This window comes from Marmota marmota, unplaced genomic scaffold (assembly GCF_001458135.2).
Source record: "Marmota marmota marmota unplaced genomic scaffold, marMar, whole genome shotgun sequence".
Taxonomy (NCBI): domain Eukaryota; kingdom Metazoa; phylum Chordata; class Mammalia; order Rodentia; family Sciuridae; genus Marmota; species Marmota marmota.
Window position 1 is genome coordinate 13,675,594 of NW_026000249.1, and position 27,203 is coordinate 13,702,796.

At 37.9% G+C, this 27,203-nt stretch overlaps 1 protein-coding gene across 3 annotated transcripts in view; it reads left to right on the forward strand.

Annotated features, from left to right (window-relative positions):
- The first annotated feature begins 527 nt into the window (after positions 1-527).
- The window catches only part of Pola1 (DNA polymerase alpha 1, catalytic subunit), a 295,390-nt gene continuing 268,714 nt past the window's right edge, over positions 528-27,203 (forward strand). For 2 of the 3 annotated variants that reach the window (XM_015488095.2, XM_048796434.1), the window contains exons 1-11: positions 528-680; positions 5,775-5,890; positions 10,033-10,129; positions 11,171-11,251; positions 17,235-17,347; positions 17,815-17,877; positions 18,733-18,825; positions 19,256-19,343; positions 19,600-19,801; positions 20,337-20,515; positions 26,654-26,766. In XM_015488095.2, the coding sequence (XP_015343581.1) occupies positions 638-680; positions 5,775-5,890; positions 10,033-10,129; positions 11,171-11,251; positions 17,235-17,347; positions 17,815-17,877; positions 18,733-18,825; positions 19,256-19,343; positions 19,600-19,801; positions 20,337-20,515; positions 26,654-26,766 (1,188 nt within the window). In that variant the 5' untranslated portion in view covers positions 528-637. Of the gene's footprint in view, positions 681-1,677; positions 1,700-5,774; positions 5,891-10,032; positions 10,130-11,170; positions 11,252-17,234; positions 17,348-17,814; positions 17,878-18,732; positions 18,826-19,255; positions 19,344-19,599; positions 19,802-20,336; positions 20,516-26,653; positions 26,767-27,203 lie in introns of those variants that run through there. The other variant, XM_048796433.1, reaches the window with a different exon arrangement.

Here is a 27,203-nt window from a genome sequence, read left to right on the forward strand (position 1 = left end):
CTGCCTTTGAACTCATGATTCGTCCAGCCTCAACTTTCCCGAAGTTGCTGGGATTACAGCTGAGCCACCGCGCTGAGCGTGCGATATACCTTTAAGTAGACACACACACACACACACACACACACACACACACACACAGTGTTCACATTCCTTGAGGCAAAGGATCAGACAAAACTCAGAGTGCGCACCAGGAGGCAGTCGTTTTCCGGGTTTTGGGGAGGGGGACAAGGGGGCCAGCCCTGCCACGCCCACCTTCCTGCCCGCCCGCGCCTCTGCTTAGAAAATCATTTCTCAAAACCAGAGAGCCCCTACTCCCACGCGCCCAAATCTTTTCCCAGTAGCTTGCGTGCGCCTGCGCAGATTCTCCGCCAAGCTCCTTTGCAGAGCCCGACCGCTTCTTTCTCCAGCTCTCTTCCGGTCTCAGCTCCAGTTTTTCCCTAAGGGGTCATCACAGGGCGCCAAATGCGCGCCCGCGGGAAGGCCCGGGGCGGGGCGCGGCGCGGCGCGGCACGTCAGTGGCCTTCCGGGCGGAAGTCCGCAGCCTCCCAAGCCTCTGATTGGCTTTCAGGCTGGCGCCTATCTCGGCCCCCGCGCCAGTTTCGGGCTGGTTGGCGCGGAATCGGGAGACTGCGGGACTATGGCGCCTGTGCACGGCAACGACTGCGAACTGGGTGCAAGCGGTGAGGGACGACTCCGCACTCAGAGCACTGGTTGGGAGTGTGGGGACAGCAGCATGATTGCGTATGGTGGTGGTGGTGGTGGGGGTCTCTGTTTATTTCTTCCGAAGGAGGCGTGCGCCGGGTTCGCTATGCGGGTCTGCTTGGGCTCAGACCTTGTGGTTCAGGGCGGGGGCCTTTCGGGTGTCAGAACCAGCATTGAAGTAGGGCGGCTTGCAAATGCGAGCCACCCGTTGCAGGGTTTTCTGTTTGGGAGGCTGTCACATCTCTGTCAGCAAGTGACCCCTTTAAAAAATTCCTTTGGTAAGTCATACCCACGTGTGGGAACAACTTCAGCGAGACTGGGGTCGGTGGGGCACTGGCCTGATCGAGGGTATTTCACTTCTCCCACCCGCTTGAGGACTACGACAGAAGATATTTGCCCCTCCCTTGCTAGAAACTCCAGGAAAATTGTTACACTTTCTAACTAGGCAGGAGAGAAAGCTGCAAGTGCTGACACCATATAAAATGCGTTTTGTCTTTTTAGTAATGGATTTCTATTTTATGCATTAACACCTTTTCTTTCAAATTATTCTATGGAAAGTTCTTCAAGTGCTGCTATTTTTTAGCGTTCAAATCTAATCATTTTGGCGAAGTTCCTAAAAAATACATCAATTCAGCATTTCGGGTACATTGTATATCACTCAGTTTGTCAGTGGTAATCTTTTATTTCCAAAAATAGAATACAAAAATGCAAATGGCTTTGTCTGATTTCTGATTTTTGAACAGTGTTCAACTAAAATGTGACTTAACTTCCGTGAACTTCTAACTTAAAATCAGATGCTTCAGTTTTTTAGCCCAAGCATCACATCTCCTGTCACTCAAATACATCACCATTAATGAGAACTTGCTTCCTAATCAGCTTCCTTTGCATTCAGCTAGTTGTAAATCACAGATTTCAATTTGTTCTTTAGTCTTTCGTTTTTTTAAGACAATTTATTTTGGAGAGTCGACTAGCCTGGATTACAAATGGGATATGGGATGTGAGTATCTGAACAGTCTTTTCAGCCTTCTATCAGTGATTTGCCACTAAGCCCTTTCTTCACCCTAAAAACTGTACGCCATCCCTGAACATCAAGAAATCACTCTCTGGAGGATACTGTGCAATCTTGAGACCCCTCTTAAGTCATGATGTTGATTAAGTACTTGCTGAGAACTTGTGACTGGAATTTTTCCTTTAGAGCAGACTGAAAGATTGTTACCTGAAAGACTTCTTTTGCAAGCTAGTGTCTTGGCCTGCTTTTGGGGAGGATGGAGGTACTCCAGATAGTAATTTTAAAACAAATATTTAAGTCCTTGTAAATGTATTTTTTTTCATGCTTATTCCTTTATTTACTAGTTACTTACATGAAGCATTAGAGACATGTTCCAAAAAGGGAAATCTGGATTTTGTTTCTCTTAAATGTTAGCAGGTGGAGCACCTTGACAATAGCAGTGAAAAGTTGAAATATCTATAACTATTTTTATGGATGAAAAGAGATCAAGGGGAGTTTAGTGATCAAAAAAGTGGGTATAATGGTTCATTTGTAAATATTTATTATGTACATACTAGGCATAGGTATTCTGCCAGGCTCTGATGATGGGTAGACTAGGCATGGTTTCTGTCCTCATGGAGTTGAGATGAATGTCCAGTTATATGCAGTGCTGTGTTGAATCTTCCCTGAGGAAACTGCTTTGCTTTATTTTTGCTCTCTGAAACTAGACTGTGTATGTGGGAGTACATGTATGTGTATTTGACTGCCCTGCATCTACACAAAGAGAAACACACACAAATATAAACATTAAATTAGTTTATGTTGCTAAGTACAAATGAAGATAGCCATCCTCATGTAATCCTTGCAGCTTTATGAAGTAGACAAATGTGGTTTATTTCCATTTCACTGGACCCTCAGGTTCTGCATTAGAGTGCTTTGGTGTAAGCTGAAGGAACCAACTCTAGCTAATTTAAACTGAAAAGGAATTTATTAGAATTCCATAGCATTTGCACAAATCCTGAAGGACTGGAAATCTGGTCTGCAGGTTGCTTAGCCAGAAACAGTGATTAAAATTGTGCCACAAAACTGGGCCACTGAGGAGGTCATTGCCAACCATGACTAAATACTTGATGCCAGATCTTGTACCTTGGGACATTGCTGGCACTGTTGCTTCACATTCTCAATCTTCCTGCAGCTCTTGCTACTTCTAGAATCTTCCTTAAGTCCATATATCTCTTATTGGGACATTAGCCACTGGGCAGGTTTTTCTAATCATTAGAGCCTATTTTAATGCCCTTGCCCCAGCTGCAAGAGTGTTTGGGAAAGGGAACTTTCAGCTTGTATAGGCATAGGCTCTGTGAACCCATGGGACTTAAAGTGTGTGTGTGTGTGTGTGAGAGACACATAGGCTCTGTGAACCCATGGGACTTAAAGTGTGTGTGTGCGTGTGTGGGGGGGTGTTCCACAGATTGTTTCAGATGCTGGGCAGCTTCAAATAAAACAGCTGTCCACTGCTGAACTGGTTAACTTGTAGTCTCATATTACCTACTAAATGGCAGAGCTGGGATGTGCTACATCTTAATTTCTCAGTTGTACTGCTCACTTTACACTCATGTCAAACTTACCTTCTGCACTGATTTTCTCTTGATTCCTGAGTACACCTTGGATTTGAATACCTTTGTAGTTTGTCTCACACCTCTTCCTCTGCTTGTTCCACTTTTTACCCTGTTCTGTGCTGGTGAAATTCTTTCTAGGCTTGTATTGGAGACCTCCCCTATGAAAACTGACCTGATTTCTCATGCAAAATTAATGGTTCTCTTCTCTACATTTCCTTGTCTGCTGTTCTTACCTCTTCTATGGCACTATATTTATATTATGATGGTAGTCTCAGGGTCTTTTGCTTTACTTGACTGTGAACCTCTTGAGGCTACAGGCAGCTCTGTCTTATTTGTAATTGTACCACAAACCCTGTGTAGTGGAGCAGTGTTTCCTGTGGAGTAAGTCCATTTGAAGACCTTTAGATTTTGTCAGATGTCAAGGGAGTCTTAAAGGGAATATACTGCGGCTAGCTTTTCACTCTTATTGATTGTGTTTAATAATCTCTGAAACCTTTTCATGTAAGCCTACTCAAAATTTTAAATCATTTGAATTATACCCAAGATTTTGTGACTGTCATCATTAAGTACCCACATTACTTAATTTTTACTTAATGCCTTTCCAAAAATGGATTTAAAAGTCAAATGTGAAAGTCAAACAATAGGCTAAGATGTTATAGAGATTCCATTTACAGAAAGCTAAAAAAATAAGATTCTCTAATTATACTTGACCTTTAAGATATAATTTTCAACAGTTTATTGCCAGTATTTGGTACATGTTCTTTAGATTGTTTCTTATACTTCAGTCAAACAGTCAAACAACTTAGTGTTGTTATGAATATGCCATTGGGGTTGGAGCTTTTAAGATGCCTCTTTATCAATACATCTCCCTTTTTGTGCCTACTCATTTTAATAAATTAGCACGAAATATAATAGATGGCTGCTGAGCCTAAACTTATGGCTGGCAGGCAGCACTGTCATCTTGATTTGATTATTCATCAGCTGGTATGTGAAAGTCTTAATTCTGTGGATGAATTCATTTCAGTATGTGTGTGGGGTGGTCAGTTTGTAATGACCAAAAGCATGAAGAGTTAAAAAGTTGAATGAGTGAATGCTGAGGCCCTCTGGTATTTCAATCAGTTTTGACAAAATATATTTTAACCTTGGTAATGTGTTATTATTATCCTATAATATCATGATCCACTGAGGTCTTGAAGTCAGTGATAGAATTAATAAGATGGTTCCTTAGAACCATCTTTGTTTTTGTTGTCCTCTAATCCTGTCATGATCTTTCAATACCACTATGAACTTTTTAAAAAAAAAATTTTTTTTTAGTTGTCAATGGCTCTTTATTTATATGTGGAACTGAGAATCAACCCTCTACCTCTCACATGCTAGGCAAGTGCTTTACCACTGAGCCATGACCTCAGCTCACCACTATGAACTTTTAAAAAAAAATTAATTCCACTTTTTTTAAACATTTTTTTTTTTTTTAGTTTTAGATGAACACTTTATTTTTTTATGTGGTGCTGAGGATCAAACCCAGTGCTTCACACGTGCTAGGCAAGTGCTCTACCACTGAGCTACAGCCCCAGCCCAAGAATAATTCCACTTTTAATGTTTTTACTTTTGCATCTTTATATAGTACCATCTTGTATTAGAATTATGGTACCGTCTTTGTTAAATACCCCCAGTCTCCAATGTATTTCTCTTTGAAATTCCAGGTACTTTATCTGAACTTCTATTAGGGCATGTATTCTACATATTCTTTAAGATCCAATTGCTACTTATCTCCTACATTAGATTGTAGGTAGGGTAAACACAAAGACCATATTTTTTGATCTTTTAGTCCCTCATAGCACCTAGTATTTTGCAAAGAACAGATCCTTCTTAAAGACTTTCAAATGTTGATTTATAGGAAGCAAAATGAATTGTTCTTTTATGACCTATTGGATTATTTGTGGCCTGTCATTTCCAATGGAAAGGCTATGGACTAGCTAACAGCTAATCACCTAATATTTCTGTAGGGTATCAGTTGGCTTTGAGATTTTCCTTTTTTTTTGTGTGGAAAAAATTAACATTGGCTTCAGTTGTAACAGGATCTTAGAGAAGATTTTTGAAGAGCTACAGGATCTGCATATTTGGCCATGAGCTTTGTGAATTATTTTACATTATAATATTTAATTTAATATTACATATAATAAAATTGCATATTATTGTTGACTAGAAGTGTTCTTCATTTGGGGGGGGTACTGGGGATTGAACTCAGGGGCACTTTACCACTGAGCTACATCCCCCAGCCCTTTTTATTTTGAGACAGAGTCTCATGAAGTTGCTTAGAGCCTTACTAAGTTGCTGAAGCTGGCCTTGAGCTTGCAATTCTTCTGTCTCGGCCTCTCTAGTCACTGGGATTACAGGCATGCACCACCATGCCTGGCTGTGATTTTGTAACATCTCCTATACCTTTGTGTTTTTATCACTTGTGTCAGATTCAGGAAGTTTTGTAACTTCTCGGGCTCGTCGAGAAAAAAAGTCAAAGAAAGGTCGCCAAGAAGCTCTAGAAAGACTGAAAAAGGCTAAAGCCGGTGAGAAGTATAAATATGAAGTAAGTAACCATTTTTCTTCCTGTACTTTATCTAATTTATAGCCTGCTGGTAGTGTGTGTCACCTCTGTCACTGTATTAGTCAGCTTTTTGTCCCAGTGACCAAAAGACCTGACAGGAACAACATAGAGGAGGAAAAGTTTATTTTGGCTCACTGTTTCAGAGATTGAATTCATAGTTGGCCAACTCCATAGCTCTGGGGCTATGGAGAGAGGCAGAACATCGTGGCATAAAGGCATGGCAGAGAAAAAGCAGCTCAGAATATGGCAATGGGGGGGAGGAGAGAGAGAGAGATAGATATTGATTGATTGATTTCTGCTCACCAAGGACAAAATATAAACCCCAAAGGCACACCCCAGTGACCTACCTCCTATAGCCACACCTTGCCTGCCTATAGTTAATGCCCAGTTAATCGATCTACCGATCAGGTTAAGGCCTTTATAACCTAATCATTTCACCTCTGAACATTCTTGCACTGTCTCACACATGAGCTTTTGGGGCATACCTTATACCTAAACTGTAACCTGCTTGAAATAATACTTTCCCAGAATAGCTTCAGTTGAGGACTGAATACAAGTCATTAGTAACAAAGTAAAACTACAAAACACCCTTTGACTTTTATAAAGTTGTTTTAGGGTTTACAAAGTGATTTCACACATATTTGAGCCACCAAAGAAGAAATCACATGGATTTAGAAATATTTGTGTATTTCTAAATAGTAATTTAATTTAATAGTAATTATGAGGTAGATTTATAGATTATGGAGAGTACTCATTCCTTCAAAGTTCCTGTAAGGCACTTTACAGATGAGTTTAAAATTCCAAAATTAAAGTAGCTATATCTATACTTTCCTTATTTGGTGTGCTGTGTCTCTGCTAGGTCCCTTGGCTTCACTGGGGGAACTGAGCGGTGCTTTAACTTTAAAGTCTTCAGCAGCCTAGTTAAGTACCTTCTCCTTGGACAGTATTGTTTTAATTTGCAAAGGAATGGAGACTTGGACCTTACTTCTGCAATGTCCTGCTTGTAAGATTGAATGTAATACACTTTTGGCTGTTTTCCTCTGCTCATTGTTTTTGCCTGTAGGCAAAAAGTAAAGTGATTATCATCTATATATCATTGTTTAGCTTTACCTTCAGCACTCTTTCTGAGTATCTTAACTGCCAAGGCTAGAAAGTGATTAATGCTAGAAAATAATAATAACTAACTTTATTTTTTCAGCTAACACTATTATAAGTGATTTTACTGATATGTTTATTCATTTAATCCATCTAGTAACCATATATAAATTAGATACTATGACTAACAACAGTTTGAGGTGAGGGCACAGAAATTCAGTGAGATCACATGGCAGATCCTTTATTTAGACCCAGACAATCTGGTTTTGGAATATGCACATTTCACTATGGCCTTTACTGTACTGGGCAATTAAGCAAATAGAAGAGGATTTTTGCCATGTGGCTGGCACCATTTGTTCAAATTAAGGGAGGCAACCAGATAATAAAACGTTGCTAAAAGAATTAGAGTGAAGCAAAAGTAAAGCATTTTTAATGTAGGTTTTGTGGGGCATTTCTGATGTTGGCACAATTTGGCTGATTTCTCTTTAAACACTGTGATATTAATTGTATGGCTCTAAGAATTCATGCTGAGCAGTAGCAATACTGTTTTTAAAGATAGAGTCTGCTGGGCTTGGAATGTTGCTCAGTGGTAGAGTGCTTGTATATATGCACAAGGCCCTGGATTTATTCCCTAGCACTAATAAATAAAGAGTCAGGGCCTGGGGTTGTGGCTCAGTGGTAGAGCGCTTGCTTAGTGCGTGTGGGGCCCTGGGTTTGACCCTCAGCACCACATATAAATAAATAAATAATAAATAAAACAAAGGTATTGTGTCCACTACGACTAAAAAATATTGAAAAAATAAAGAGTTAAAAGAACTTTTTATTCAAAATGATTTTTTTAAAATATTTATTTTTTAGTTGTAGGTGGACACAATATCTTTATTTTATTTTTATGTGGTGCTGAGGATCAAACCCAGTGCCCCACGCATGCCAGGTGAGTGCTCTACCTCTGAGCCATAACCCCAGCCCCCAAAATGATTTTTAAAAATAGTTTTCTTAGCCAGGTGCAGTGGTGCATGCCTATAATCCCAGCAACTTGGGAGGTTGAGGCAGGAGGATCACAAGGTTGAGGCCAGCATAAGCAACTTAGTGAGACACTATCTCAAAAAATAAAAAGGAGGCTGGGGCTGGGGCTCAGTGGCAGAGCATTGCCTAGCATGTGTGAGGCACTAGATTTGATCCTTAGCACTGCATACAAAAATAAAATAAAGTCATGCTGCCCATCTACAACTACAAAGAAAAACAAAAAGGACTGGGGATTTAGCTCAATGGTAAAGCACCCCTGAATTCAATCCTCAGTATCAAAAAGAGAAAGTTTTCTAGGATCTTCTTAATATTATATAAATCAGCTGGGCACAGTGGCACCTGCCTATGGTCTCAATGACTCAGGAGGCTGAGGCAGGAGGATTACAAATTCAAGGCCAACCTCAGAAACTTAGCAAGACTCTATCTCAATATAAAAAGTAAAAGGGTTTGGGGATGTAGCTCAGTGGTAAAGTGCCCCTGGGTTCAATCCCCAGTACCATCCCCTCAAAAATAGTATATAAATCAGTTGGACGTGATGGCACATGCCTATAATCCCAGTGGCTTGGGAGGCTGAGGCAGTAGGATCACGGGTTCAAAGCCAGCCTCAATAATGGCAAGGTGCAAATCAATCCAGTGAGACCCTGTCTCTAAATAAAATATAAAAAAGGGTTGGGGATATGACTCAGTGGTCAAGTGCTCCTGAGTTCAATCTCCGGTAAACCCCCCCCCCTCAAAATAGTATATAAATCAATTACTTAAATAAAAAACAACAGTATGCCTTCAACCAACAATAATAATTATGCCAGCCCCCCCTCCCGAAAAAGAAAATGGTTAATATGATAATGTTAATTGGACTAGTTTACATTTGGCTTGTTAATAAGTTTGGTAGAGTAGGTCGTTTTTTATCAGATGGTAAAAGGCCAAATCAGTACCTGCCAGTGATCCCTACAGAGTAAGTTAAAAAAGAGGTGAAACGAAGCCTAGTCCTGTAATCATTATATGCTTTATAGGTGTGGCAGAAATCAGTCAGCTCTGTTCATCAAGCTCTCAAATCTCTGTGTCCCAGGTTTTTCCTAGAGTCTTAGCTCTTCAGGTAGAGTTAGTCATCTCCCCTGATATCCTATTTGAAAAATGCAGAACTCTTGAGAGAAGGCGGATATTTTTCATGAGATATCTATGAAATCTTCCTAACCAGCTCACCAGATTCTCATTTGGGGTGTATGTGGCCCATTACCATGGGCAGTGGCAGCAGTGGTGTACATCTGTTATTTTGTGCAGAGGTATTCTGCTTTAGTTGTACCAGTAGCTCATGGTACTATGACCCTTTGACAGTCAGGCAGCTAGTGTGGCTACTTTCTCTGGACTTGCCTTTCAGACAGTTCAGCATATAAGTCCTTGTGCAGTTTCAAAACCTGAGAGTGGTGGAGGATCAGTGGTGAAGCAAAGAGCGAACACTCAAAAGCCTTTTCTTGTTTGCTTATAGAAGAATATGCTTGTTTTGCCAATTTTTTGTAGGGGGGTGGATGAGGGAGATTTTCCTTTTGCATTTTATTTAGTCAAACAGGCATTAAAATTGTTGTCTATTTGTAGAACATCCATCAGCTAGTGGAGAAAGAGGTGGTATGCCTTACAGGTTTGCTAAGTATAGGAGCAACCAGTCTAGAAATTACAAGTGAATAATCCCCAAAGCAGCTAATGAAGAATTGGCTATAATTCAGTTTGTTTTTTATGAAGTAGATGAGTAATTGATGGTGTGACAAGTATATTATGCTAATGGAATCATTTAATATCTTATGTTAACACCCACCTAAAAGGAATACTAAGTTAATTGATGTCTATTTAAGGAAAACCCTGTAGTGGTATTGAATGTCAGAACTCATGATTTGGTTGCAGCTTCTCCGTCAGGCTGCCATTCCAGTTTCAATTTGACAATTTTTTTTCATAAGAATTGTTTAACACTTTCACTCCATTTGAAGCTTTTTCTCAAACTTGTATAATGGCAGATCGAGGACTTCACAAGTGTTTATGAAGAAGTTGATGAAGAACAGTATTCGAAGCTGGTTCAGGCACGGCAGGATGATGACTGGATTGTGGATGATGGTATGTAGGAGGAAATTATCTGCCAGGCACTGTGTTAGTTGCTTTTTGTAGGTTTTCATGTGGAGTTTCTACTGTGCCTGGGTGGAGGGAAGGCATTGTTAGAATCATACCTTTGGTTTGGATCATTTTTAGTTATTTGAGGATGAGGAAGCAGAACAATAAGAAGTTGATTTGGCAACATTTTGGAGAATCAAGGCACATACCTCAAGATATAGTAAAAATCATCCAGGAAACGACTCTGTGGGAACTGTGAAGATGCATGAGACCTTGCATTCAACCCCCAACACCAAAGTGGGGAAGGGTGAATTGGGAGGAGGGTGAATTGGAGTGAATTGTTTCTGTGGGGCCAAAACACAGCATCTGAATTAAGCAACAGAGGTTGAGGTTCTCTTTTATCCTTTGCAACTGTGTGACTGTGGCCAAGTTACTTAATGCCACTGAGCCACAAGTTTTTATTCTATAAATGGAGATAAGAAAACTATCTCCCTGATTGCTGTGAGGAGCACATGAAGTTTTAGGTATGAGAGGTAATATGAGCAATGGAAAGTACTGTAAAAGCAGGTTCTTTTCTACTGTTCTTCTGTCCCTTGTATAAAGCTTCCTGCTTATGTGATTGCGGACCACAGGAAGGAGATATAGACTGTGTCTGTGATTATGTTTCTATTTCTGTAATAGAGCTCAGCTATATTCTAATTTTCCCATGTAGACTAGGGTGCCTTTCTGGGCTTTTAAAAAATTCTTCTGGTAGAGTAAAATACCTGTGAAGCAAGCTTTTGTGGCTAAGTTTTTGATCCTGTGGGACCAGATCATTTCCCTGTTTCACCTAGCTAGGTATAGTATATATTTGGTTTTGATGCCACATCTGCTGTGTGGATGACCTGCCTTGTCTGAGACCTGTTTGAATAGGATTCTGCTGCACTTATAAATGGAACAGATTAGGAGAACATCTGAGTGGGTACAAAAGTATTCTTTTTGCCATGGCTAAAATATTGTTGATGACTTGTGAAAACTTGATCCCAATATTAAAATTTGTTCCTGCAGATGGTATTGGTTATGTGGAAGACGGCCGAGAGATTTTTGATGATGATCTTGAAGATAATGCTCTTGATACCAGTGAGAAAGGTACCTACAAGAGAATGTCATTTTGAGATTTAAAGAATTGTCTAAACTTTTAAGATGACTTGGTATTCTGAAACAGTCTCCTTTTGAGGGAGAAGAGCCTACACAATTATTTTTAGATAGAGTATATGTTCTGACAGTGAGAGAATCACAGTTGTGTAGAAAATTAAATTTAAGAAACAAAAACAGTACCAGAAAGTATGAAATTTTTAGTCCAATGGTCAGTTTAGAGTTGCTGATATTGAGGACTGCCATAGTAAGTGATGTGTTTTAATTCCTACTGAAATGATGAACTCAGAATTTTAGCTCTTCAATAATTGTACAGTACAATAATAAAGTTTAGAACTAGTGTATTCAGCTTGCTTTGTTTAATTGAAATTTAAAATGATATGAATGAATGTGTTAAATTTTCTTAACTGTACAATCTTGGCATTTTTTTTTTTCAGGTAAACAAGTCAGGTTTAGTTCTGTAAAATGAGAATGGGAAGTACTCCTTGTTTTTTTTTGGGTTTAGTTTGTTAATTGGTCTTCTACCACCAAGTGATAGATGATCAGGGGTCAGCAAACTATGGCTTAATTTTTGGGGAAAAAAAACCACTTCTTTGAGATATAACTCAGATGCTATGTAATTCACTCATTTAAAGTATAAAATTCATCACAGAATTGTGCAGCTATCACCATAGGTTATTTTAGAACATTCTCCATTAACAGCCCCCCAAATCATCAAATCATATCTGTTTTTATACAGCCATTGAGCTAAGGAAAGGTTTTTATGTTTCCAAAGTGTGTGTGTGTGTGTTTGGTGCTGGAGATTGAACCCAGGGCCTTGTGCATGGGAGGCAAACACTCTACCAGCTGAACTATATCCCCAGCCCCCAAAGTGTGTTTTTTGAAAAAAGATAAATATAAAGAATATATAATCATGTTACAGATTTTATTTGGCCACAAAGCCTTACATCTCTGCTATCATGCTCTTACAGAGGGAGTGGACTCTTATTTGCACATTAATGTTTTGCAACATTTGTTTCCTCTCCCCTTTCCAACCACTGACACAGACTAATTGTTGGTGAAATTTTTGAACTTCAGAAGTCCCTTTCTAAGAATAAAGGCTCTCATCTGCTTAACCACAGTACCATTATCATTTATCATTGTCTATAGTAATATGTGTCCAGTTTGCTGAGTAAGGTCTTTTGTAGCTTTTTTTTTTTTTTCCTCGAGTATTGGAAATTGACCCAGGACTTGCTTTGCATACACAAGGTCCTGAATTCATGCCCTCTGTAAAGAGCATTCCATTCCCTTAGTGTTGATAATAAATTTGATCTCCTGGTTAAGATGATATGTCAGATTTCTTCTAAAGCTACCTTTCCCCCTTTATGATTAATGCAAATAAGTGGTGATAATTTGAGACCATGTGTATATCCCATTTTCCCATGAATTTTCACCCAGTGCATTCGGCATCTGTTGATGATTCTCTCCTTTTAAATTTTATTCTATTATTTTTGAGATAGAGTCTTGCTACGTTGCCCAGGCTGGCCTTGAACTTCTGGGTCAAGTGATCTTCCTGCTTAAGCCTCCTTAGTGGCTGGGTCTACAGGTGCATGCCACTGCACTCAGCTTCTTTCCTTTTTAAAATTATCACTTCAAACTCACGGGTTTCTAGAAAATTTACTGTTATAATTTAGTGCTACCATTTCTCCTTTCAGTGTTCAAATTATCCCAGATTTAGCTGGTAGGAATGAAACCCCTTTTAGTTGTTGCCTGCATCCTTTTGATGTGATCCAATCAGTCTGAGCGTTTCCTAGCTATCAGGGCTGAGAAGATGTTCAAAGTTTACCTTGTACTCTTCCTGTACCAGACTTGGAATCAACTGTTTCTAGCCATCATCTGGTTCCTTTCATGGGGAATGTTATTCAGATCTGGGAGAACGATGTGTTTATTGCTCTTGGGGTATGATGGTTTCTAGCTTCTAGGCCCTTCTGGTGAACAGAACTAGGAAATTATGTATGTTTTGAATTCATACTGATAAATTTTATCCCAGTCCAATACTACTGAATTCATCTTCTCAATTCATATTTTTACACTTTCAATGAAAATCCTTGTTTTCTGAAATATACACAGTTGTTTTAGAATTACTAAATCAACAACCTTTCTGTTTTTGTTTTCTTTTAAGGTACATTTTTTACTTATAGGTGGACACAATATATTTTATTTGAGGATCGAACCCAGTGCCTTATGCATGCTAGGCAAGCACTCTACCTCTGAGCCAAAACCTCAGCCCTCTATTAACAACCTTTCTAAGTAAAGTTTATGATTTCTTTGCAATTTTACTTGTTCTTGGCATATAGCCCTCTAAAGATTTGTTGTGAGAGTTTATAGGTTCATTTGTTTTTGTATTCAAATTTTTAAAAGTCTTTAACTTTTTACAATATTATAAAATAACTATATAATGTCAAAATCAAAATGATATCAAGAGATAAATGCACAAAAGTCTTGCTCTTATTCCTATGCCTTCTGTCTTATTTCTACCCATCTCTGTAAATAACCATTTTAATTAATTTCTGGTTTATCTTTCCTTTGTTCACAGTTATTAAAAAAAATATGTTTGGTTTTCCCTCACATGGGATGTTATTTATTCATTCATCCATCCATTAGAGTATGAATGGATCAGTTTCTGCCAAACTGTAGTGTAGAAACTCTATACACTGGGACCCTTTTGTAGAATTGTGGCAAATTGTGTATTTGTAGTTTATATGCGTCCTGGAAGATAGAATGAACCCATTTACTGTATTATGTCCCAGAATCAAGGAGACCTGTGTTATGGCTATATTGTTAATTATATCAACTTGACATAGTCCCAATCACCTATGTAGATTTTAGTTTTGGTCAGCTGCAAATTAGGAAGTTGGACTGGTTAAGGAGCTTCTCAAAGAAAGGACCCATGTCCCACTCACTCCAGGGCTGATCACAGCAGCAGACATGAAAGAAGTATGCAGTATTTGTTGAATAAATGAGCCACCACTGTTTCTTTTCATATTGTTATCTGTTTTGGCAATACAGCAGTAAAGAGAATGAGTTGATATTCTGGAAGACAGCTAGTCTTAGAAATTTTTATTTTATGCTTTGCCACTGCCATTCACCCACAAATCCCCATTGTTTCAGTGAACCTCACTAAGAGCCCACGTAAGGTCACAAGATATTATGAAGGCAAACAGAATTCTGAAATCCACTTAAAAAACTTACAAGAAATTGTAGTTTTGAGTATAAGGTCAGTTCTTTATGGTGTGAATCCAGTCCCTGGCATGCTGTTTTCAAATAGAGAAAAATATTGGTCAAGTCCAAATGAAGAAAAATAACTGGAAAAGCACAATAAACTAATTGTGGATTTCTGCATACTAAACTGTGTGTGTGTGTGTGGGGGGGGTGCTGGGGATTGAACCCAGGGCCTTGTGCATGCAAGGCAAGCACTCTACCAACTGACCTATATCCCCATACCCCAGCCCCATTGCATACTAAACATTTTAACCATTAAGTATATTCTGTCTTCAAACTGCTCCAGTTGGTCTCAATAAAGATACAAGTTCTTTCATGCAATTCTCTGGTCTCACATATTTTACAAATGTCCTGTAAACCTTTTCATAGCCTTGCCATGTGAAAAATGCCTGTTTTTTATTGTGGTAGAATACATATCACAGAATTTACCATTAGTGACATTTAGTACATTTGCAGTGTTTGCAGCCATCACCATTATCTAATTTCAGAATATTTTCATTGCCCCAGATGGAAACCCCATACTCATTAAGCAGTCACTCTCTAGTCTTCCTTCCCTCAGCACCTGGCAGCCATTAATCTGCTTTCTGCTTCTATGGTTTTGCCTGTTGTGGACGTTTTATATAACTGGGATCATACAATATGTAACCTTTTTTTGTCTGGCATCTTTCACTTAGCATAATGTTTTAAAGTTTCTTCCATGCTATAGCATGTATTAGTGCTTTATTCTTTTTTGTGGCTGAATAATATTATCTGGATGTGTGTTGCCCATTTTGTTTACCCATTCATCAGTTGATGGGCACTGAGTTATCTACCTTTTTTAATGCTGCTATGAACATGTATGTTGAAGCTTTTGTTTGAATACCTGTTTTCATTTCTTTTGGGTATATACCTAGGAATGGAATTGTGTGTACGTATTTCTATTTTCTTTCTTAGACAAAAGATACCATCTATAGATAGTTTTGTAGTTTGCTTTTTTCACCTAAGATATTCTGAAAATCACTTCATATTAGTACTTAACAGATTTTTCTTATTTATGTCTTTATGGCTGCATAGTACTCCATTATATTGATATGCTATCGTTTATTAAAATAATTATTTTGGGTGGACATTTATTTTCAATAATTTGTTATTACAAATAATGCCACATATCCAGTAACTCTTGTGCATATCATGTTTTCCTTGGAAAATTCCTAGAAGTGGAATTGTTGGCTCAGAGAGTAAATGCTCACAAAATTTTTATTAGGCATTGACAAGACATTGCCAAGTTCTCAAGTTCTTCTAGGAGTTGTCCTTTTGTACCCTCCTATGAACAGTGTCTGAGTGTGTATTTCCCCAAAGCCCTGCTGATAGTATGTTAAGCTGAATTTTTGCCAGTTTGATATGCAAGAAATGGCATCTCAGTGTGGTGTTCATTTGCATTTCTTTTATACATAAAGTTGTGGATCTTCTCATAAAACTTTGTATTTATTGCTCACATTCCTTTTGAGTTTCAATTGGTTGTTTTAGGTCTTTATATCAGGGAAATGTTTGTCAGGGTAATGGATACTTTATCTGTGATACATATTGTAAATATTTTCTCCAGGTTTTTCTTTAAATTCCTTTTCTGGTGTAATTGAAGTTATCAATCTGTTTTTTCCTTAAAAGTGGATTTTGAATTAGTGTTAGATTTTTACTATACCCAGGTTACAAAGGAATTTGCTTTTCTAAAGTACTTGTACAGTTTTATTTTTAAAATTTCCTTTTGGTGTTTATATGGATCTTACAAATGGCTAGCCAACACTATTTATTTATAAATCTATTTTTCCCCAAGTGATATAAGTTGTCACCTTTATTATATGCTAAATTTCCATATGTGATGGGGTCTTTTTTCTAGATTGTATTTTTTACTCATCTGGTCTCTCTATGTATATGCCACTACCACACTATTTTAATTATTCATTTAGCTTTTTGAGATTGAGACTATTTTGGGATGAATCAGAAAGTGAGATTAAAATTGACAGTATTAGGAAAGTTGATTTACACATGGTCAGAAGAGAATAAATGGCAAAAGTTTTCTTTTAATGAGCAAATGCCTCTGTGCTGTTTAGTGTTAATGTGACATAGTTGCATGTGTCTAGTTGCTGTTCTCATAAAAATGGAAATCGGGATGCTGCAGTATCATAACTGGTAATTCCATTTCTTTACAGTTAAGTTGTTCTGTCAAATTACATATAAAATCAAAGATATGATCTCATGAAGGTTACTAGGATAATCTCTTGATTCCAGCTTGGCTTTATTTTTCCTATATTACTTTTTTTACACAATACTTTTATTTTATTTATTTTTATGTGATGCTGAGGATTGAACCCAGTGCCTCACATGTGCCAGGCAAGTGCTCTACCACTGAGCTACAACCCCAGCCCTCCTGTCTCACTTAAAAAAAGACTTTTTAGTCACACTAACGTTAGCAATTAAATAGTCACACTTAACTCATCCTGATATTTAACTTGTGTTTTATCAGTTTTTGTAATAATGTTTAGCCCAAGTTTTTGAATTTAGCTTATTTTAAAGTTTCTTCTTTATGTACCTTGTGTAAAATCTTCATATATTTGTATTTTGAAGTCTTAATATTTTCTTCCCAAATTTCCATATATGGAGAACAAGTGACTACTAGGCTTTTTGTTTTCCAATTTGAACTGGGACCTTTTGTGTTTCTAAATAATATATATTCCAATAGGAAAGGATGCTAAAGCACGCAACAGAGACAAGAATGTAAAGAAACTTGCAGTGACAAAACCAAACAATATCAAGTCAATGTTCATTGCCAGTGCTGGAAAGAAAAGCACAGATGTGAGTTTCATGGTTTCTGTATATTTTGTCTTTTCCTTTGTGAAATGAATTTAGTATATGATTATACAGATATTAGAAACTTAATACATATTTAAATAACATTTTCCCAGCTTCACTCCCTAAGTTGACTTTAGTTTTCAAATGATTTAAGCACCTCAATGATTAGAATTTGGGACATAGAAAAGAAAGATTGAACAGGAAAACTGAATTGAAAGTGTGTTTCATTTCAGTGACTAGCAGGAAGATCATGGAATGAGAATTAAAATAGAGGATGGGAGCTATAAATTTAGAATTTACGTATACACAGGTGGTAGTTAAAATCTGAATAGATTTGAGCACTTAGAGTGAATGAAATGAAGAGGTAAGGACTGATTGGTTAGGTTCTTCCTTTCATAGTCATGTGTGTGGTCTGGGTGAAAATTTAATGTGCAGGGCTTTCTCATTTTGCCTTCCTTTATAATCTCTAGAAAGCTGTAGATTTGTCTAAGGATGAACTGCTAGGTGACATTCTACAAGATCTGAACACTGAGGTAAGTGATTCTCTGGGAGTTATAAAATGTGCAGGGAACATAGGTTCTAGAAATAATTCAGAAGTTGTATGGAATAGACTTTTGCTAGAATTTAAAAAATGCAAGGACAGTACCACCAAAAGAAATATCCCACAAAAATAAAAACAAAAATAAAATCTTCCAGTTAGTTTCTTCTCACCATTTTAGGTGAGTAGTTTCTAGCTGTTACAGCTATGTGATTATGTAGATGGGGCTGTGTGGGTGTATGTTGGAAGTAGTAAGAATACACTCAGGAGTCAGTTCTGTGAATGCTCACTGCTTGTGTTCAGTTGCTATAGCATATGTTCCCTAAATAGATTGAAGCCTGTCAGTCTACACAATCAGGCATAAGATCCTTGTCTTTAATTCTGAGTGGGAGTGAAGAAAGAGTTAGTGTCCTATTCCTGATAGAACTCAAATAGTCTCACCTACACTGTGAATTTGAAATTTGGCCATTTCTCATAAAGGCTAAGTGTTTATTTAGAAGTGTATTTCTTTCTAAATGACCATAGATCAAAATAATCTAGCATCAACACTATGCAGTCATATGTATCTTGATTGTTTTTAAATGTAATATTCTGGAAGGATAAGTGAAAGACTGTGTTAAATTTTAAAAAGAAAAGGATTGCTGAGGGGTGGATTCAGTATCTATTCAGGTTTTCTAGTGATTTCTGTAGTATTGTTGCTATAGTAACCACAGTGTATGAACATAGATCCTGGGGGGGGGGCAGGGAAGGAAAAATGCTTATTGGGTTTCAGTGATCGAAGAAATGCACTTTATCTGTTACGTGGTAAACCAAGCATGGCAGTGAATGTCTGTCTTACCCTTCCTTTTAGAAACCTCAAATAACTCTTCCACCTATAATAATACCTAAGAAGAAAAGATCTACTGGAGCTTCTCTGAATCCTTTTGCTGTGTACACTCCCAAGGTAAAGTGTATAGAGATACCCTGTCTTGATTTATGATATTGTTTTAAATTTATTTATTTTTGCTTTTCTATGTGAAGGAAATGGCTTTGAATTTATTTTTGATTTTTTAAAAATTAGGACTGCCATTCAATATATAGTTTTGTGTATTTCAAAAATAGCATGTGCCTGCTTTTTTCATAGTAAATTTTGTAGTAACTAATATGTGTTTATTATAGGTATTACAACTGTGCTAAATGCAATAATTTTCCTCCTGGAAACAAGTATTTTTTTCTGTAAATCTAGGTAACAGTAAAATAATTGAAGCTGTTACATTAATAATACATAAAATCTTTTTATAAATGGGAACTGTCATTATCTTTGGTCAGGGTAGGACAGTTACATATTTTTAGTATGCAAGTCTAAGTGACTAAACATTTAAAAATGTTTACAGGCAATTCCTTCAGGAAAAACTGCTTCCCCTGTCGCCAGGAAGGAGCTTTCATTAACTCCTGCTCCTCTTAAACGAACTGAATTTGCTGGTAAGTCTGATGTCAGGCAGAAGTGCAAGGGTGTTGAGCAGTTGTTTTTACAGCAGTAGAAGAAGTGGAGGTATTGTGATGGCAAGTCTAAGTGTGAAAGATTTGGATTTGTAGCACTAAAAGTTAAAAACATCCAATTTGGAGACTAAAGAGAAATACAAGTGTAGGAAAAGGGATGTGCTGATATTTCAGTGTTGGGTAAACCATTGTGCTCCAGGTACTAGCATGTGACAGGAATATATGCTGATGTCTACAGGAGAGCTGGTGCAGCCAGAGTGTCCGGAAGATGAGTGTGAGTCAGGGGAAATGGAGTTTGAAGATGGTGACTTTGATGAGCCCATGGAAGCTGAGGAGGTGGACATGAAGCCTATGGCTGCCAAGACTTGGGACCAAGAGAGTGAGCCAGCAGAGAGGATGAAACATAAGGCGGATCCTAGGAAAGAGACCATGTCTTGCTTGTAAGAGCATTTTCTGGTATTTTTTTTCCCTGGCAGATAGCACTCCAATTAATCTGTTAGATTTTTTTTTGAAATTTTTTAATATTTATTTTTTAGTTTTCAGTGGACACAACATCTTTGCATGTGGTGCAGAGGATCGAACCCAGGCTTCACACATGCCAGGCGAGCGCGCTACCGCTTGAGCCACATCCCCAGCCCCTCTGTTAGATTTTTAAAAAATTTTTTTTTTCATTGTAGATGGACACAATATCTTTATTTTATTTATTTATTTTTATGTGGTGCTGAGGATTGAACCCAGTGCCTCACATGTGCTAGGCAAGTTCTCTACCACTGAGCTACTGTCCCAGCCAAGATTAAAAAAAAAAGTTTTCATAGTTGTAGATGGACAGCATGCCTTTATTTGTTTAGGTTTTTATGCAGTGTTAAGGATTGAACCCAGTGCCTCACACGTTAGGCAAGCGCTCTGCCACTGAGCAGTAGCACCAGCCCTACTCTGTTAGATTTTGAAAAGTTTTGGAAAATTTGATTTCTGCAGGGGAAGTTTTCTCCCAGATGACTCTTGTTGGGGCATTGATCAGGAAAATGATAGCAGTTTCTCAGCACAAGAAATTCAAGTGGATTCCAGTCAACTCCCATTGGTAAAAGGGACAGATGAAGAACAAGTGTTCCAGTTTTATTGGTTGGATGCTTATGAAGATCAGTACAACCAACCAGGTAATCAAAGATAAAGTAACCATATGTCTTGATGGAGTAGCAAGTTTTCCCTTAAATATTTAGTGATGAAGATTGGCACAGGCTCTGCCCTCATGTAAGTGTGTTATAGGAGAGCAGTACTTGTTCATTGTAAAGTGCGTGAGCCACCCTGTGGTGTGAATAGTCCTTAAAATGCTTATTCCAAAAATCAGTTATTTGTGATTTTTGAATGTGCTTGTACTTTGCCATCGATGTATCTGAAGTTGCAGGATTATACTGCAAATGGAATCAGTCATTAATTTGTCTCTTTATTTAGCAAATTGGACACATGTTGTGTTTAAGGCACTGAGAGGGGGTGAACAAACTGCACAAATTCCCTATGCTATAATGTTGCTTATATTTTAATGGGGTGGGAGTGGGTGGGGAGAAATTGGCTATAAATAAAAGAAACTGATGTAAAAGGGAGTTAGTTGTAGGATGCTCAGTGAAGGCCTGTCTTAAGAGATGATCCCTGGGCTAAGATGTGAGGCACATACAGAGTCGAGGAAAGGACATTTCAGCTAAGAATCCAGTAAGTGGGAAGGACTGACACGAAGAAGGTGGCCTGTGTGATAGTAGCATAGTTATCAAGTGATAAGATTGGTATGCAGTGAAGTTGGAGATAAAGGTAAAAGGCCACATAATGATGGATGGTCCCATAATTGACTTTGCATTTCAACAGGAATTCTCTTGTCTGTGAAGAGAATAACAGACATGTTATTCTGTGTGTGCATGCTTGTATATATAGCTGTAGAAGGGTGAGCTAGAGTGGGGTGGTAGGAAATTATGGAAGCCCTGGAGATCAGTCATTCCAGGGCAGAGGTACTAGTTACTTGGACCCTGGAGGCTGGGAAGGAGAGAAATGAAGGCATTTAACAAGTATTTTGATACAAACTTGTTGATGGATTGAATCTGAGCATTGATGGAAAGGAGAAATCAAGACTGATTCCCAGGTCATCCTAATGAGCTAGTATTGTGAATTCTTGATTCACAAAATGCTGGGAATAAATTGAAGAAGAGGGCCACACAACAAATGGAACAAAAAGTTTATTCTCTTTTAGAATTCACAGGCCTGACCTTCTGATGAGGGGGGTCTTACTAACTCCCTCTTTGTAGAGGAAAAAAAAATCATCTTACAGGAGCCAAGAATGCCCTTAAGATGACAGAGGAGGCTCATTCCATTTTTAACAACAGTAACTGTTAGAAAAGACCCTCCTCAAATTGAACAAATATATTTCTGGTGGTGCTTCTGGGCCTGTTTCTCTTTAACCAAATTGAATATGTATTATTTCAGTTCTTCAGGATAACTTTTTTTTAAATTTAAAAATCACCTCCAAATGAATGTTTTTTCATTAAACAGAAATAGTGGAGATTCTCTGTTTTTAATCTTTACCCTTTGCCTAAAAGATAGGAGGCAAAATAATTTTGACATATCTCATTTGTTTCTCATCTCTGAATTTGAGTAGCTGCCTGTTAATTCTGGGATTTTTTTTAGTCCTGTTTTTTTTTTTTTTTTTTTTTTTGTCTTCTTCCTGTTTTCTAAGACCTCCGAGAGAACTTCTCAACTTCATGGAACTGAGAGGTGTAATAGGTAGCATAATGACCCCTCTCACTAAAGATGTCCATGTACTAATATTTGGAGCTTGTGATGTTTCCTTGCATGGTAAAAGGGACCTTATAGATTTGATTAATTATTAACCCATTGGTTAATGGTTCCATCAAAACCAGAAACCTGGAAGCCATCCTTGATTCCCTCCTTTTCCTCACTTGTTAGTTTACTCCTTCTAAAGTAGATAATCTATCTCCTCATAACTGGTGCCCTGAACCCTTCTTGCCTACTGAATTCATGTACCAGCCTCCTAATTGATCTCTAAACTGTTATCTTCCACATTACTGCCAGAGTGATTGATCAGAAGAGTAACATTTCCTCATTTAAAAAAATCCTCAGTAGCTATTGCTTATAACATAGAGTCCAAGCTCCTTAGCAAGGTTTCTGATGCCTGCTGTCTATGAATTTTTGCCCTAGAAATTGCTCCTGCGTGTCCCTTTACTCATAGTATTTGTCTGACTGGGATGCCCTTATCTGACACATTCTTCAAGATTCAGCTCAGTTGTCATTTCCTGAAAGTTTTCCTAAACCTCTAGATGGACCTTAGAGTCCTATGACCCCATCATACCCTTTCTCATTGTAGTTTTGTCATCTGATTTTGAAATGATCTGAATCAGTTTTTTTCTCTATCCCAAAGCCTTTAAGCTGCTAGAAATCTTTCATTTCCAGTATTCAGTACAATGCCAGGTCCATAGTAGGCATGCAGTAAATGGTCTCTGAAATAAACTACACAGTGATTGACAGTCTGGTGGATGCACATGGAGAGTTACAGAGCACCAGAGTTGAATTTGCTGCCATTATTTAGTTTGCTTCCTAAATTCTTGTAGCAGTGTGAAATAAGAATGAGTAAAACAAAAGTGGATGGTGACCCCCTCCCAAGTAAGTGCCTATAAAGCATCATTACCAGCGTTGGTTGCCAAGGATCAGAACCTTAAACAACAGTTCTGGGTTGGGGTTTTAGCTCAGTGGAAAAGTGTTGGCCTATTATTTATGGGGCACTGAGTTTGATCTTAAGCACCACATAAAAATAAGATATTGTGTCCATCCACAGCTAAACTGTTTGTGAAAAAGAGTTTGCTATTTTTACCGTTTGTTTTTTGGTTTATACTCTTATTAGTAAATACCATTGTTTCACAGGGCAGGGATCTACTAAGGTACCATAATGTCCAATATAATGGCCATATGTAGTTCTTTTAATTTATACTGTTTAAAAGGAAGTAAAATTTAAAATTCAGTTTCTCAACCAGTAGCCACCTTTTAAGTGCTTAATGGCCACATGTGAAAAGTAGCTACTATATTGGATGGGTCAGATACCAAACAAATATATATCATCACAGACATTTTTCTTAATTAGTGATAGTTTGTAGTAAGGGATATTGGAGGCTAAGATTGAAACATGGAGGCACAACTAAATTTTTTTCAAAGTAATTAATTTCTGATATCAGGCCAGTGTCATGGATAGGTTTCTTTTTTTTGTACTGGGGATTGAACTGGGGGGCACTTGACCACTGAGCCACATCCCCACCCCTGTTTGATATTTTATTAGAGACAGGGTCTCACTGAGTTTCTTGCGCCCTGCTTTTTTGCTGAGGCTGGCTTTGAACTTGTGATCCTCTTGCCTTAGCCTCCCAAACCTCTGGGATTATAGGCATGCATCACCACGCCCGGCCATGGATAGTCTTTTAAAATCAATAGTGGGGAAAAATTTTTTGGTGGTGCTAAGAATTGAACCAGGGCATGTACTCTACCACTGAGTTGTACCTCCAGCCCAGGGTAACATTTCACAATTATCTTTTTTGAGATGGGGGATCTCACTATGTTGCCCCTGTTGGCCTCAGACTTATGGGCTCAAGCAGTTTTCCTGTCTCAGCTGCCTGAGTAGCTGGGGCTACAGGCACATGCCATGATGGCCAGCTCAGTTAATATTTTTTTGTCATACAAGTGCTGAAAAAGGCTTCAGAGATTATCTAGTCTAGTTATTCACTTAGCAGGAAACAGGCTCTGGGGAAAAAAAGTAGTTGACTCTTCAGTGGCAGAAGTCGGGGCTTCTCATTGTCAGTCCACTTTGCCATTCTGTGGTACTTTGCAAGTTGTGTTCTCTGAGGTGGCACATCTTTCTCTGTTTTTGATGCCAATGGGTTAAATAAAATAGCTTTTTTAAAAAATCCTTTAATTTCAGAGGGTTGAACAGTTTCATCGTGATAGTAGGTAATGATCACTGAGCTTTGTGAAATCAATGCTGCTAATAAAAACGAAGTACTCCCAAAGACCCTGTTATTGTTTCTCACTTTCTTACAGATTCTAAGTCAGTCAGTTGTTGCTGAATGCACCATAATTATGAAAAGAATCTTACTCTTTGCATATGGGAAGATATCCTGTCTTCATTATGACTTTTTCAAGGTTGAATAATCCTGACTGCACCTGGTTTCAGCTAGTAACTTTGGGGGGAGTGTAATCTTTGTTTACCATGATCTTTTTGTGGCAAACGAGGCATAAACAGTGTCAAATGTGTTGCATGAAGTGTGATATTAGTTTGACTGTAAAATGAGCTATTTGAATCTTTGAATCCAATATTAGGGTCTTTATTTTTCTTTGCATGGAATTTTGTTTTTCCATCTTTAACTGTCATGAGGATGACTTCTAAATTTCTGTGCTACTGTGAATTTTTTCTTTAAATCGTCCCATGGTCCGCCCTTTCCTCTCCCTTATCTTCCCCACTTCCCCCACCCCAGCTGAAAATCACACAACACTTGTAAGAATTTTAATCATCTGCAGAAATGAAAATCCTTAGATAGTCTTATTTCTACTAGAATAAGTGACAAAAGGAAATACTGATGATGAGCTGTCTTGTGAAACTGGGGTAATTGGCTTTGTGAACAGTAGCCTTTGCATGTATCAGAATTTTCTTAGTGTCTCAGATAAGTGGCTATGTTGATTACTGCTGTCTAGTTCATGGAGCCTGGGATTTTTTTTTACAGTGACCATCTCTTGGGTTGACTATCAGATCTTAGGAGTCCTTTCTTTCTTTCTTTTTAAAAATATTTTTTAGTTGTAATTGGACACAATACCTTTATTTTATTAATTTTTATGTGATGCTGAGGATTGAATCCAGGGCTTTGAACATGCTAGGCAAGTGCTCTACTGCTGAGCCACAACTCCAGCCCAGCAGTCCTTTCTTAATGGCTAGTTTTCTGTTGAAGAGATGGGAGAACAGTAACTTGATGTTTAGAAAGGCATGTTTTTACTTCGTTGTGTATATTTCTGAGGGATCACAAAAGAAGGATATCTACTGATTTTATTAGTAAACTATTTGTTAAATAGAAGCAGAAGAGAAAGGAACAGTATAAATACTACCTAGCTAGATATGTTAAGTAACTTGTGATATAGAAAGGGTGAAATAGATTATAATAGAACCCTGTTGTGAGATATTTATGTTTATATAGAATAAGAGATGTGTTAGGCAGCTTTTTATCACTATGATCAAATACCTGACAAGAACAACTTAGAGGAGGAAAAGTTCATTTGGGGCTTATGGTTTCAGAGGTTCAGTCCATGAACGACTGACTGACTATTGCTCTGGGCCCAAGTTGTGGCAGAACATCATGGCAGAAGGGTACAGTGAGGAAAGCTGCTTAGCATATGGTAGGCAGAAAGAAGAGAGAGGAGTTGAGGTGCAAGGGACAAAATATAAACCTCAAAGGCAGGCTCCTAGTGACCAAATTCCTCCAACCATGCTTCACCTCCCTATAGTTACCATTTAGTTAGTCCATTCAAGCTAGAATGGACTGTTAGGTTAAGGTTACAGCTCTTATAATCAAATCATTTTACTTCTGAATATTTTGGCATCAACAGGAGTTTTGAGGGGTACCTCATTTCCAAACCATAAGATACAAGATGAATTGTTTTTCCCAAATACAACTTTACATACAGAAAAATACTGATGTATGTATCCCAATACATGAAGATTGTTTTTTATCAGTAAGTGTAAATAAAAAATAAATTTAGAATGATATTCTCATATTTGCATGTTTTCATGAGAGGTTATAATAGCAGATTTGTTAGACAATAGTTGTTTTGTTTTTCTTAATCTGGATAATACTGGTTATAGGGAAACTGTTTATACCAAATTAGAGAATTATTCTATCCCCTTTCTTCCTGGGGTTGTACCACTGTGATAGTGTACTATGGCGTAAGTACTGAGTTAAGAACTGGTTTTGGGGCTGGAGTTGTGTCTCAGCAGTAGAGTGTTTGCCTTGCACGTGTGCAGCCCTGGGTTGGATCCTCAGCACATAAAAGTAAATAAATAAAATGAAGGTATTGTGTACAACTACAACTAAAAATAAATATTTTAAAAACAAAGAACTGGTTTTATATATGTTTGCTGTCAGAATGTTATCACAAAGGTATAAATGTGTGGACATGTTCAGTGAGCCTTTACGTTGTTCCTATGATTTGGTGTAATTGAAATGTTTCCTTTTCAATTTCAATTAAGTTTTCCCTTATTCTTTCAGGTGTGGTATTTCTGTTTGGAAAAGTTTTTATTGAATCAGCCAAGACCCACGTGAGCTGTTGTGTCATGGTGAAAAACATTGAGCGAACACTGTACTTCCTTCCCCGTGAAATGGTAAGCATTAGTGATTAGCTTTGAGATTTCAGTAATTATATATGGTACCCATTCTCTATTCCAAGGTCAACCCTATCCTTCCGTAGGGTAGCAGTTCTTCACAACCCCAATTCTTTCTTACTCCCTGCTTCATGACCACTGATTGTCAGCAATTCCAATAGAGGATGGGAAAATTAGAGAAATGAAGTTGAACTCAGTTTTTCAACTTGTTAGAGTAAAAGTGTCTGAGTTTTAATACAGAATGTTATATTTCCCTTACTCCTCATTTCCATAATAATTGGGCTTGGGACTCTTAGGCTCTAAAACGTGACATGGCATTTGGCCCAGTTTTCCTGCTCTTGTTGCATAGGCAGCTGTAATATTTCCCCTGTGGCCATTTAACAAGATCAGTTCCATTTGCTTCTTCTTTATTAGGACTTTTAATATCTCCAGCTCCC